The 14128-nt window shown below is 43.0% G+C and overlaps 1 protein-coding gene across 1 annotated transcript in view; it reads left to right on the top strand.

The window, feature by feature from the left end:
• Window positions 1-6355: 6355 nt before the first annotated feature.
• Window positions 6356-14128, top strand: part of HTRA1 (HtrA serine peptidase 1) — a 16856-nt gene continuing 9083 nt past the window's right edge. The window contains exons 1-2 of the mRNA XM_017746809.1: window positions 6356-6477; window positions 6809-7013. Coding sequence (XP_017602298.1) covers window positions 6356-6477; window positions 6809-7013 — 327 coding nt within the window. The remainder of the gene's footprint in view (window positions 6478-6808; window positions 7014-14128) is intronic.

The raw sequence follows: 14128 nt of genomic DNA, 5'->3' as shown, positions 1-14128 counted from the left end.
ATTCCTGAGATTTTTTTATATACATATTTTCTCCCTGTGAGGTTCTGCAAGGGTTGCTAAAGCCCATGACTGTTCCAATCAGATAAAATAGGGGTTATGCCCATTTTAGAGATAAATCTAGGACACTAAAGCACAAATTGCTTTTCACAAGTTACAGGGAGACTGAGTAACACGGCTTGGACCAAGATGCACCCATCCAGGGCGTTCCTCCTTTGCAGAACCTTCCAACCCTGTGATCTATAGTAATTCAGCAGCTGAGCTGTAACAAAGATATTCTGTATCCAATTAACTTCCCACTTATTCTGCCTTGTAGGTAAGTGGTAGGAAAAGTTCCTGTTTGGCTAAAAATATGTGTAAATATGAAAGTATATAGGAACTTCCTAGAGGCAAGATATGGGCATGTTACATGAAGAATTTGCCCACTGACCATTTTCAGTGGCAAGAAGATCCTGTACTGCCTTGGTACTGGAAGCCAAAGAGGTCTGATTCCCACTAAGAAAGAAGCTGGGCTGAAGACATTGGACCAAAGTTCTCTGAAGGCTTTGCTTTGCAATTTCATTATCTTCAAATACTTTTTGTTCTTGTTTTCTCATTTTATAAACACACAAGATCTATTTATGTGTATTTCTCCCCATATAGCCTGATAATTCATACTATCACAGAGTGGTTTGGGTTGGAAGGAACCTTAAAGACCATCTCATTCCAACCCCTGCCATGGGCAGGGACACCTTCCACTGTCCCAGGCTGCTCCAAGCCCTGTCCAACCTGTTCTTGGACACTTCCAGGGATGGGACATCAGCTGTTGGTAACCTTCTTGTGTTGCCAATATCTGCTTTTACTTACTCCAGCTGGATTCTCAATACCTTTCCCTTTTAAGCTCTGCTCAGGGCAAGCATTAGTTTGTGTCCAGTAGTGTACCAGTAGAATATCCATTAAGATGTGAAACTTTTCCACCTTTCTTTTGTTACTCAAACGTGCTTTTGTTACTCAAGCAACCACATATTGGTCTGAAAACTGTCCTGGGTTACCATTAATTTGAGAGCTGTTCTGTTCTATGAACTTTGTGTAGATTCCCTGTTTTGTTTAGCTTGGCAGCTCCTTTTGTTTTGTTTAAAGTTGGTGATTAAAATGAATGGGTTTATGCTTTCGGATTAGCAGGGAAAATACAAAGTCCTTGTTGAAGACTGCCAAGAAAGAATTGATCACGTAAATATTATGATGATGAAAATGGACTTTAGTTTCCCTTTGCACGTGTGCATTTATGCCAAATAGCAATTTTACTTAAAATCCTCACTTTAATCTTGCAGTGGTTCTTGCTGCAGGAAATAGTTTAAGTGAAGACCAGATTTGTGCAGTTTACTGTTTGGAGAGGTCTCAAGCATTTTATTCTACCATTATTTAGGACTACGAAAATATTTCTGCTTTTAAGGATGTCACAGTAATACAGACCTTCCAGAAATCTGTGAAGTGTCTTGAGTTCCTCCATGGATTATATAGGGGGAAAAATAACTGATGCAATAGCATGTCTATTAACAAGGTGCTGTGGTTTAGACCTCTCAAAATTCCCTCCCATGACCTAAGAGTTGCTCTTGAGCAAATTGCCTGTGACACGTAGAATGTTGTTTCTTATTTTCTTAGTGTTTTCATTGTGTAACACCCTTTTTTTGGTGAATTACACCATCTATCCTTGAATAGGAAGTGGAATATTTAGGCTTGCAGTTTTCTGTAATTTAAAAAAAGAACGTGTGGCAGCAGATTCCCACACTTTTCCCCTTGTCTCTCTCCAGCAGGGCTTGCTGATCCCCCTGTTTTCAGCGTGAGCTGAGCACCTTTGCTGGAGTTTTTTGTCTCCATAGTCAAGATGTTTGAACGTTTTCATATGGCATGAATGGAAGTTTGTACAAACACCAGCGGCTGGAGTTTTATTTGGGAGGGTGGAAGTTCTCCAAGCAAAACTTGGTTTGTGGTTTGTGTCAGTAGTCACCGGTTCTGGCAGCCCAGAGGTTTCTGAGTGCTGGAGCTCTTTTGGTTTCGTTCTGCAGAGCATCCCAAACCCAAGCTGTGCTTTCAAACCCTTGTGTGTGTCTAAACATATTGTTGAGCAAGTGGTGAGTGCCAGAGGAAATAATCACCTATTTTCAGCAGCCTGGGTAGTTTAATATCTTTAGTTACCCCATAAACTGCAGCCCTTCAGTGAGGGTGTAAGGGAGAGGCTTGCTGGGGTGTACCTTTTTCCCTGTCACTGGGTCTAAAAGTCCCATTGGATGGGATAACTGTGTTGGTCCTAACTTCAGTCAGTGGGAAGGTCCTGATGAAGGAGAGCAGAACCCCCTTTTTTGAAAAGGGGAAAACAGGTGAAAATGGGATGGGGAAAAGCATCATGTCTGACTGAGATGTGCCTAAAGCTTTGTTTGAAGACCTGCTCTCTTACCTACACCAAGAGAAGTCCAGAGCAGCAGACACAGCTCTCCCAGCTGAAGGGGAGAGGTTACTTTGGTGAGATTTCTATCTCCACAGCATCTCTTCAGTTTAGCTCAAAATAACCACCAAAAGCAGCATGTGTGAGCTGTGAGCATCATTGCATCCATGCCACTTTGAGTAATGACCTAACCAGAACCCAGATCTTAATTTGCTTTTTGGCTCCTCTTTATGAAACCAAATTACTTCAGTTGTTTACAGCTGGGTGTGCTTTTTCTCATGGCTTGGTACTCTGTCTTGCTCTCCTAGCAGTCTGTTTACTGATTATTAGCCCTGTTAATGCCAGTTGGCAGAGATTTGCCCTTTCATTTCAGGGCTGGCAGCCAGCACACCTTTGAAGTCCTTGAAGAATTAGTTGCCTTGGGAATTCTTCATGCTATAACCTATTTGTATTTTTCTTTTTTTTGGTCATTAACTGAATTCACAACAATCATCTTTATAATGTCATTAATAAAGGTTTCTTAGCCGTGCTCGTGGGCATTTAGGGCATTGTGCAATAGTTCAATAAAAACGTTACAAAACACAATAATCACAGCATATAAATAGAAAGACAAGCAGTCTGGGAAGATCTGAACGTCAGAGCCTGAAGGTATTTAGGAGCTAGAGCTTTATTCAAGCCCAACTCTCAATGATTTAAAACCAAACCAAAACAACACCACCCCCACAAAAAAAAAAATCCCTCCAAACCAAAAACCAAAACGTATTTTCTGCTAAGCCCCTGAGCTGTTGGTACAGCTGGAAAATAAATGTTTAAGAGAGAAGAGGAAAGTGTACCTGGTGAAGTTCTCAGTTTCACTGCTGTCTTCTACAGTGGCTGGTGATGGCTGGAAACTGCCCTGGGGTGGTTGAGGAATGAGCATCTTCTCATATTAAATTTGTAATATTGATGGGTTTATGGCCATTTAGGCTTCCACGGAGTAGTTTGTGCCTAGGTTCAAACCTTATATAAAATTCCACACGGGTGGTTTCTTGTAGGAAAGATCAGTGAACCTCTCAACCCCCAGTGTGTGGCTCAGTAATCCCAAAGAACAATTAGCTGTGGGGAGCATTAAGTATGTGAATAATATGCAAATGATAAGCATGCTTATTTTGGTCTCGTTTTTTACCCCCGCCCCCATTACTCTTTATCTCAATGACAGAAGAAATTTTCAATATATTGATATTTCTACTACAGCCTTCAGGTTTTATGTCGATGGTAAAGACCAGCTCACAGGAATTATTTTCGTTAACATTCATCAATGAATTCACCAGAATTAGTGCTTTGACTGTTGTTTATTTGCTTTTAAAAGGTATGTTTTCCATTTAAATGGGCAATGGTTCAAGAGCTGTTGCAAAACTGTGTTACACAATGCAGAAATTCCTAATACATAAGCAATAGGCAGGCGTGGCCAGCTGCTGTGAGCTTTTTGGGTCAGTATGCCATGAATTAGTATTTATTATCTAACTTTTCCAAAGTAGGAAATTCTGAAGCTTTTTTTTTCACTCCACAGTTTAGTTTGGGACTGCATGAGGAGGTGGATTACGTACAAAATACTGTTGCCTCTGAAATCTTGGCTTTTGTAGGCTCCAGTTCCAAGGGAAGGCAGCTCTGAGGTGAAGTATTAGCAGTCTCACCATGTACAGCCTGGGCATCCTTTTTCTTCTTCAATGGCTAAAAGCAAAAAAGATTGAAGGCATAAAAAAAGGCTGTGCTTTTCCTGTGCAGTTTCCTCATCCGTGGAGCTGTCTTTTTTTTTTCCCCAAGGGCAGGATGTGACCTTTGGATGTCTACAGCATTGCAGTGCAGATGAAATCATTTTACAAGCAGTGATCACAAAGCATATCGATGGATGCAGCAGTGCCCTGTGGCATTTTAGCCCAGCACCACGTTAATCCCATCTGATAATCTGTCCAAGCACCTATTTCATGCAAGTGGATAATTCCAAACTGCATTTCTTATTGTAGCAGTTTTCCAAAACTATCCCCGTTATAATCGTCAGCTTTACAACAGTGGTATGACTTGTTTGATACCGAATATTTCTAGTAAGGAATAGAAATCCTTCAGTAAATTGATATTTCTCAATCAGCAAGCCCTTATGCCCCTGTGGGGTGAAAGCCCAAGGGCAACAGCTCATGTGTAAATCAGAAAGCACTGAATTACTCTTGAGGAAGACAGTAGGTGAGGACAAGAGTTTCCTGATCAATGTTGCTGCTTCATAAAGCAGATAAACATTTCCGGAACCGCACAGCGGATTTCGTGGTTACTGCTGTGGCTGCTGCTTGTGACTGGCTGCATTTAAACGTCCTTGAGATGTTTCACAGGGTGTAAATAAGAAAAAAACCTGTTCTTGAGTGACAGATAATGTTTGGGTGGAGCATGCACCCCTCTCCTGAGGGCAACTGTGCTGGCTGGCATTGGGAAGTCACCTGGAACATGTTTGCCCCTGAATCAAACTTGTCTGGCTAGTGTTAAAAGCAGAGGCATTTTGTTCCCAAAATATTATTGCCTCCAGTGTGTACTTAAAAGTTTGCATGGTTTTCCACTTTGGTTTTTCCAATAGCAGAGGGCATTCAGGGTTTCAGTATTGGGATGGTTTTCTGGGATAGTCCTTGGTCTCCTGTGATTCTGCAAATAAACTGTCCTCTTACGCTGTCAAAGGCACTTACAGCATCCAAAGCTGCTTATTGCTTTAATCTCTGCACAGATTTAGAAGCCAAATGGCAGAGATGGATGGGAGCAGCACAACACATTAATACTCCTGAAAGTCTGTTGCAGGCTTGGCTTGTGCCTGTATAACATGAGATGGATGCACCAAATAAAAAGGGTGTTTCTTGCCTCTAAAGGAACACAAAATAGCTCTTTGGGATGTTCCCAATTTGCATAGTTGCTCCCAGTTTTATAAAGGAGTGTTTTGGCCCTGAACTGCTTCAGAAGGAGAAGCTGTGCCAGAATTGTGAGTTTTTCCCAGAGATTTTTAGACATCTCTTGGTGCAGACAGGTTTTCTGTTGGCTACAATAAGAGTTGGGTATCCAGTTGCTTTTGAAAATCCCACTGGTCCTGTTGAATACTCAGTGAGCATGAGCTTTTGTTACACACTGCCCAGCAATGCAGAGCTTCGTGGTCCCATTGTCCTCATGTGCTGTGTTATATCTATTTTATGGCCCTGGGGGTGGCTTGATAACTCCAAAGCAGTGTGGGATCCACCACTCCACGGAGCTGATGGACCTCAGGGTGCATCAGTGGAAAGGATACCTTGAGTATGGTTGTGTGGAGTTGTGGAAGGTGCTTCCACGTGTGGATGCCAGGCAGAGGCTGCTGGGTCAAGCGTGGGGACACTGGTGGGAAAGGAAGCCCAACCTTGTAGCAGAGTTAAACTTTCTCAGCAGCTGCTGAGGGCTTGCACTGGGGTCAGGACCTCGGTGTCCTCGGCATTTTACAAATGCAGCAGCCTGAGACTTCAAAAACCTCCAAGAAGGCGTATTTTGGCAGAGGAACAGAGCTCGTTTGTTTAATCTGAGAAGACCATACAAGCTAAGTAGACCATCCAGGAAAGGAGAGCAGCAATGGAGGCATCTGAGTACAAAATCCCTTTCACAAAGGGAGAGTGGGTGGTGCAGACAGGGAATAAACTCTGTGCTCCGCCAGTGCCTCATCCCTGGGCACCACAGTGGGATGAGCCCATGCTGCCCCATGGCACTCCAGACCAGGAGGTTTCACAGATCACTTTTCCTAAGGATAAATCACTCTGCCTCTGTGCAGAGAGGCAGAAGAGAAATCTAGGGCCAGGGGTCATGCTGCAGATGACTTTTAAGGAAGGGAAAGATACCCACTCAGAGCTTTTTTTAATTCAGGTGTTTTGCAATGACCCTCCTGCAGTCACTTGAAGAACTCATGACATGTCCTCTGTTTCTATTTCAGGCCAAGAACATCCGAACAGCCTGAGGCACAAATACAACTTTATTGCAGATGTGGTGGAGAAGATCGCTCCTGCTGTGGTTCACATTGAATTATTTCGCAAGTAAACAAGATGCCCAGTCTTGATTTTTTTTTTTATATTCTTGAAAACAGCTGCCAGCATGCCAGAAATGTTGATTGGTGCTATGAAATAGCAAAGAGGTTTTGAGATAATAAATATTTGTCATGCTTAAGAATTAAGGACAATTTGAGAGTCGTGGAAAAAAAAATTAGTTAAACTAATGGGTGTGCTTTATCTTCTTAATGAGAGTAACAGCAGATAGCTTAAAACATTAAAACTCACCAAACTCCTTTTGGCTGTGTGTTATTTGGAGTGATTTGTGACCTTTCAGCTTTTTTGCAGCAATAAGTGTTTTATTTCCCTTGTCTTTTAGACTTCCTTTTTCCAAGAGGGAGGTTCCTGTTGCCAGTGGTTCGGGGTTCATTGTCTCTGAAGATGGGCTGATAGTGACCAACGCCCACGTGGTCACCAACAAGAACCGGGTGAAGGTGGAGCTGAAGAATGGGGAGACTTACGAAGCTAAAATTAAAGACGTTGATGAAAAATCAGACATTGCACTAATTAAAATAGATTCTCAGGTGAGTTGTTAAAGCAAGACATGTTTTATTCCTCTAGTTTAACATCCTCCTTTCCAAAAAACTGTTGCTGATTTTCAGGTTTGAAGGAAAAACTATGGGTTTGCTGGGCTGGGTTGTAGAGAGTATATAGGTGGATACACATATTTAAAAGCCAAGTTTGTGGGTGGTAGTGGTTAATTTTGTCATCTCTCAGTGTAGTGAAAGTATTACACAGCACTTCTTTATGCATCCTCAAAATAAAAAACAACAGCCCAGTTTGCTGGCTGGTTTGCACACACTTTGTCTGATACAACTCTTACCTCAGAGAAGAAATGGGGGTGCTTTGCTTGTGCTATTCTGTCTTGAGTGCCTGTATTGAAGTCACAAATTGCTTTTAGAGGATACATTTGTCCCTCACTGATGTAGATACTAAAACGGAAAATAATCTTGGGGAGCATCTTGGAACATGGAAATTAAGCCAGCTTGGCAAGATGTGCTTACTCTGCAAGTGGTTTTCTGAGCAGCTTCCCATCCATACTCTTCCTCCATATCAAATGTTCCTCTGTCAGCGTTATTGTGCCTCCTGCCACAGCAGAACAGCCGTCAGGAGGTTCTGCACATGTAGCAAGTGGAATATTGTGTGGAAATGCTGCATAATGGAGATGCAATGAGCTGAATGTGGCTGTTTGGGGTGCTGCTGCTGTTGGCTCCCCTCGTTTGGTCTGTCAGTTAATGACCTCCAAGTTTAATGGGCAAGAACGTTTCATTTGAAACACATGACTCAAAAATCTTGCAGTGCTGTTTTAGTTCAGACCTATTCCCCAGCGAGGTCAGAAGTGTTTGTGCCAGAGTTCATGACTAAGTCAGATGCCTAAGGCAGAACTCTTGGATGACCCGAGGTATGAAGTGCTCCTGCTGCTCCCTTGCCACCTTTATCATTTAAAAGCTTTCCCTTTTTCTTCTGCAAAAGCTTCTTAACAGCAACCAGGCAGAAAAACTGAACAGTACCAGTAACGTTTTTGCCATGTTGTTTTTTCTCTGTTTTCATGGGGTCGCTTATTTTCTCATTTTTATCTTAAAATATGCAAAAGCAGTAACAAAGCAAAGGGAAAGATCCCCAGGATGAGCAGTGGCAGCATTAGGATGAGCAGGATGTGGCAGGGAGTGAAGGGCAGCTGGAAAAGTGCTTTGAAATCGGAAGCACAACATGGTGGGGAGAGCAGGCATGGTGAGAAGGAGAGGACTTGGAGCAGCAGGAAGCTGAACTTCGGAGAAGAGAGGTGGCAGTCAGAGAGGAGACATTGAATTGTTGTGGTGGATTGTTGTGAGGACTTAGGAAAAGAGCAGACATGGGGTTGAATGTTATTTGATACCCTAAGGAAATGGCTCCAGGTTGCCCTGGGAAGCTGCTTGTGGGGAGGGAGAACCTGGAAGACTGGAAGCAGCTTGGAAAAAAGATAATGCAGCCAGATGAGCTGCTTGTGGTGGAAACCACTGCTCAGCAGGGCTGGAATTGGTCTGACATGCCCTTGGAAGCATCTTATCAGCTGTACAACCCAGTACCTTGGGTGTTGTTCTCCTGCTGGCCTCTCCCATTGCAGCTCAGGATAATTTTGAGAAGACTTGGGGAAAAATTTAATGGGATGGGAGATCCAGATTTCCAACCAGCTCTGGTAACATGGCACTGGGAAATCCCAGTCCAAGGTGAGGCCTGAGGCCCCTCTGTTCAAAGGACAGGTGTTGCTTTGCATTTGAGAATTATCACAGTATTTAATGTGTTCACAAAAAGAAGTTAAAATGGAAACACAGATGAGAAGTTGATTCTCAGACTGAACTTTTATGGGACATTTTTATATTCCCCCTCAAGTTCAGTGTTTGAGCTTTCCTTTTTGCACTGAAACACCTTGCAGTCATTCAGATGCATAAAGGACTTTTTAAAATCACACGGGTAATAATTTGTTGAATTTGAAATGTATTTGCTGGCTAAGGAAGTCAATGGAATGGTACAAATGACCCTTTAAAAATCTGGATATGGCATGTAAACCATCCCTAAGAATTTTTCTGAAGTAAAAGGCAAAGCTCCTTAATCGGAATAAATTATTTGAAGGTGACATCAAAGATGCAGAAGGGTTTTTCTCTTCTTTTTTTGTGTGGCATGTTAAGGCAGGATCTGAAGGGTGAGGAATGCTCTGTGGTTAGGAACAGAGCTGGGCTTCTGTATGGGATCAGGCTGCCAGCTGCTATTCCTAAAGCTGTTCGGATTTTGCAGCAGCCTGAATGCTGTTTTTCTTTAAGGTGTGAACATCTGGTCAAAGACATTGCTAGAACTAATTTGGCTTTGCTGAGTGCAATAGGAAATGAAAGAGGGTGGTAAACTCTGGGCACCAGTAAGGATGAACCGTTTCCCTGATTAAATTCTTCTCCGTGGAAAAACATCTTGCAGTCAATGAGGAACAGAAACCTTGGAGCAGTTGTTCCAATCCTAAAAACGTGCTTGTTTTTACAGTCTATAAAAGAGAGCAACAGTGTTTCTCATGTCTGTAGTGACACAGAGCAGTTTGCTGGAGTGATGAAAGTAGGAAGTAAGATTGGAATCAATGTGGTAGCCATGAATCCAATCTAAATATCCTTCCAAATGCAAGGAGGAGACTACAGCACTAAAAAGGAACAGTGCAGTTGCAGGCAATTTGGATACGAACATGCAAAATTTATAAAAGACTTCCCTAGAAAAAATTGGGATTTTGGCAGCATAGGCAGGGACTGGTGAAATAAATAATCTGTCCTGCGTGGCACGTGTGATACTGCAGCGAGTGTGAAACCCATCAAAACTATTGCACAACACTCCAAAGGGAGCAGATGCTTTTTTGCTGGCAGAGCTGGATGGTGGGATTCATCTCAAGGCAAATAACTACCTTGTTAAATCAGAATGTGTGATACAGCTGCTGAAAAATAAACACCAGGAGGAGGGCAGGAAATTTCGGGGTGGTTTAATGGACAATGTCAGGGGTAATGGGGGGCAGAATTATAAAAGAACCCAACCCAAATGGAGACTGGAAGCCCAAAGTAGTGGAAGGTGGAGATGGCTTTTGCCTGGAGACCCTTTTCACCCCTGGAAATCGAACTCTGTCCACAAAAATGATGTCTGTGGTTTGGCACTGAAGGGAGGAGCACGGTGAGTGGCTTTATTTTGAGGAGTTCTTTCTACGTGCTTAAAAACCAGCCATGAGACATCACAGCTGTGTCATGGAAGACATGCCAGGTCCTGAAGATTTTTGTGTCTCAGTGTGGCCAATTCCTGGTTCTTTATCCCAGACAGGATTTGGCACTGTGTGGTGCAGCAGCGGGGGGGTTTGTGACCCATCCCTAATTTGTGGTGGCCGTTCAGCCCTTCATCTGAAACCTTCAGCTTAAGGTTTCTCCTGCATCTTACTAATAAACACTTAGTCTAACACTTTTAAATCAACAAGACCTCCTGCCCTCGTTCCTCTGGTGGTTTCCTGAGGCAATGAGTGTCTGTGTCTTTGTGGTCAGAGGGGATTTGCCTTTTTCCCCCGTGTGTACAAACTGGAGGAGGCAGGACAGCAAACTTTCCTGTTTATGCATCAATATTTTAATAGCTCACGTTTTGAAAAAACAAACTACTTGGATACCAGATGTAAGTGGCTTTTCTAAAATGCTATTTCACTTTGAAATCTGTCACTGGGTAATACCTTGCTTCCTCTCGAGAGCACAAGGAAGCCTACATATTTCTTCCAGAAGCCTTCAGGACCCATAGAAATGAAATAGCTTGTAAAAAGCTTGGCTCTTAACTCCTGTTTATTCACCAATTTAGGCAGCAGTGGTTTCCTGCCCTCTTCAGCTCCTAGTAGCGGTCACTGTGGGGACAGTGTGCTGGTCCAGCTTCCCATGCAGTGAAATACTCATACATCCCCAGCGCTAGCATTTTTAAATTACTATTTTTATTTTTTTTTTATTTTAATTGCAATTTCATTTGTATTTTGTTTTTAAGGGAGAGCAGCAATGTCTTGCCAGGCAATTGAAAACCTGGTGACATATCAAAACAACACTTCATCCTTTTCTTCTTTATTTTTTTTCCTGCAAGCTTCCCATGCTCCATATTTAGAAAAGGAGACTCAGTTTTGCTTTTCTAACTATAGATGAAATACTTTTGGAGGCTTGTAATGCATTCAGCTAGGGTTTTCATTTTCTTTGGCTCTCTGTCAAGCAGTTTCTAGATTGTAGATGATATCCTACATTTTCATATGCTCATGGCTGGTGTTTTTATTTTGCCATAGCATATTCTGAAAGTTGAATAGTTTCATTAATCAGAACAGAAATGCAGTTCCCGGGAAAGTTACATGTTTTGCCAGAGTTACACTTACAGCTGAATTAGTGTTCCATACCAGCTTCTGTGCCTTTCCCACCTAAAAATAAAAAGCATGAAGGAGATCTGTTGCTGGTTAACACAAATTGAACTCAGAACTTTTGTCTCCTCTTCATCCGTTTATTGAACTGCAAAGTGCTTCCTGCAAATTCCTGACTTTCCATCCACAAATGAAGGGGATTACAGAACAGAGGAGGGATTTACTTGCTTTCTGTGCCAGCATAGAGACACATTCACTTATTTCATGGATGAAAAGGTTCAAACCAAAACACCTCCTGGTTATGGCTGCCTCTTGGTTTCCATTTCTCTGTGGCAGTGGCTGTGCCTCGTGGTGGTTTTGTGCTTCCTCCTCCATTAGTTTTGGAGTTGTTTTGTCCAGATTTCATTTATTTTACCTGACTCAAGTTATGCTGCTCATATACATCAGATGAACATCTCTGCTGGCCCTGCTGAGGGTGCACCTTGAACCCTGGGGTCAGTTTGGGCCCCTCACTGCAAGAAGGACATGGAGGGGCTGGAGTGTGTCCAGGGAAGGGAACAGAGCTGGGGAAGGGTCTGGAGCCCCAGGAGTGGCTGAGGGAGCTGGGAAAGGGGCTGAGCCTGGAGCAAAGGAGGCTCAGGGGGGACCTTGTGGCTCTGCACAAGTCCCTGACAGGAGGGGGCAGCCGGGGGGGTCGGGCTCTGCTCCCAGGGAACAGGGACAGGAGGAGAGGAGACCCAAGCTGTGCCAGGAGAGGGCAGGATTGGATAGGGGGACAAATTTCTTCATAGAAGGGCAGTGTTGAAATCCCCATTCCTGGAGGGATTTAAAAGCCATGTGGATGCAGCACTTGGGGACATGGCTTAGTGGTGGCCTTGGCAGTGCTGGGTTAATGGTTGGACTCAGTAATTGCAGAGGTCTTTTCCAACCTAAGTGTTTCCATGTTTGTATGATTCCCTCTGGCTCCTGGCTGATGCTGTTGATCTCTACCTCTCCTACCTCTCCTGCTCTCTCTTGCCACAATAGCTGTGACCTATTGTTGGATGGAGCCACTTCTTGTGGTGGTGTGCAGCACTCCATGTCGTGGGAGTTGTGTTTATCCAGGGTTTGAGTCAAATCCATATATAAAAATGTCTGAAGCCCTTTGGGATGCGAAAGGCTTAAAATATTAACCCTAATTAATGGCTCCTTCTCTGGCTGGGTGTAAACAGTGAGTCATGTGCCACTTAGGGGTTTGCATGTTTAGTCCTATTTCTGTGTGCTTGCAGAATGCCTGCCTGCAGATTTGTTTTATTGAGTAAACACAGATCCAGCAGAGCCCCAAGGCTTCATCAAAGGACGAATTAGAAAATAAGGGGTAGAAAAGACATTTTATGTTGCCCAAAGCCATGCAGTGACTCACTGGGAGAGCTGGGTTTGGGTGCTCGGTGTTCCTGGCTCCCTGCTGGTTGTGCTGCAAGGCATGGTCCTTTGCCTGGCAGTTTTAATTAACTTCTGTGGCAAAGCTGTAGTTAAAACAGGAGAACTGTGAGTTGGAGAGGTGGTTATGTCATCCTGACGGCCATCAGACATTATGTAGAAATTGAAGAATGCACATTTATTAAGTAGAGTTATTAAGGGCCCTGAACTCACACTCATTTTACAAGGATTCCTTGGGATGAGCTTGCCAGTGGAAGGGTGTGAGGGCACAGAGAGGGTGTTCTGACATGATCCTGGTTACAACACTGCCATAAGTGCCTCCTCTTGAGGACTGCAGAAGGATGTTTTTCCCACTCCATCATGGGATTTTGATAGCTTTTGTACTGGTTTCATTTCAGAATCACGTGTGCAATTTAAATAAATACTTGTTTTGGTTTTGGTTTTTTTTATAATGAAAAATTTAATACTGACTGTGGCAATGTTTTGAGCTATTTCAGAGAGAACCCCCCAAATTTAAAGCCACTGCAACACATATATTCATCAAAACCAATTTTTCATGGCATTGTTTTGAATATGTATAAAAATATATTTACATGAGTGCTGTCAGTGTGCTCTGCCCCACACCATGAAATCACAAGGAGCAGAGGACACGTTTTCCAAAGCTGTGTTTCATAACATGTGCAGGACGAGGCGCTTTTTGCAATGGATTTGTGTTCCTAGCGAGGGAAAGGTTAGCCAGACTTTCCAGAAGGCATGTTGAATCACAGGGGTGACCTGCAGCCAATCCATACAGCATCAGAGTTTGAGCTGAAGCCTGGCTAGTATAGGCACAGGCCTGAAAACTCAGCACAATCAGAATTGCATTAGTCAGAGATCATTCCTGTGTTTTCTCTCTGCTGCCAGATGCGATTTTGGCTTTGTGACTGTTGTTACAACTCAGGAACTTTGTATAAATCTTTAACTTTGTACACAACCAGTCTTTTTCTCTTTTTTTTTTTTTTTCTGTTAATGAAAAATAAAAAGTATTCTGTTTTCTTTTGCTTGTCTGTGTTTCATTTGCTGATAAATGTTCTCTTCCTCTGCAAAGTATCCATGTTCAGTGCACTGGGATACAAACAAAAGCCACTTTTTGTCTTTGTGTTGTGGTTTTTTTTTTTTTTTTAAATAAGGAAAAGCATATTTGGCACAAATAAGTGCCAAAAAAAGATGCTCTTCTTGACCAATGACATCTTGCAAACACGTGCTACGTAAGCTCAATAGCATCTGGTCAGAGGAGGAAGGGCCAGGTTGCTCCCTGTATCCAAACAATACCCATCTGGGGCTGTTTGTGCTGCACATGCTGCGTGCTTCTCA

This window comes from Corvus brachyrhynchos, unplaced genomic scaffold, assembly GCF_000691975.1.
Source record: "Corvus brachyrhynchos isolate BGI_N302 unplaced genomic scaffold, ASM69197v1 scaffold319, whole genome shotgun sequence".
Taxonomy (NCBI): Eukaryota; Metazoa; Chordata; class Aves; order Passeriformes; family Corvidae; genus Corvus; species Corvus brachyrhynchos.
Note: the sequence above shows the minus strand (reverse complement) of the source record. Positions and strands in the feature narration are given on the sequence as shown.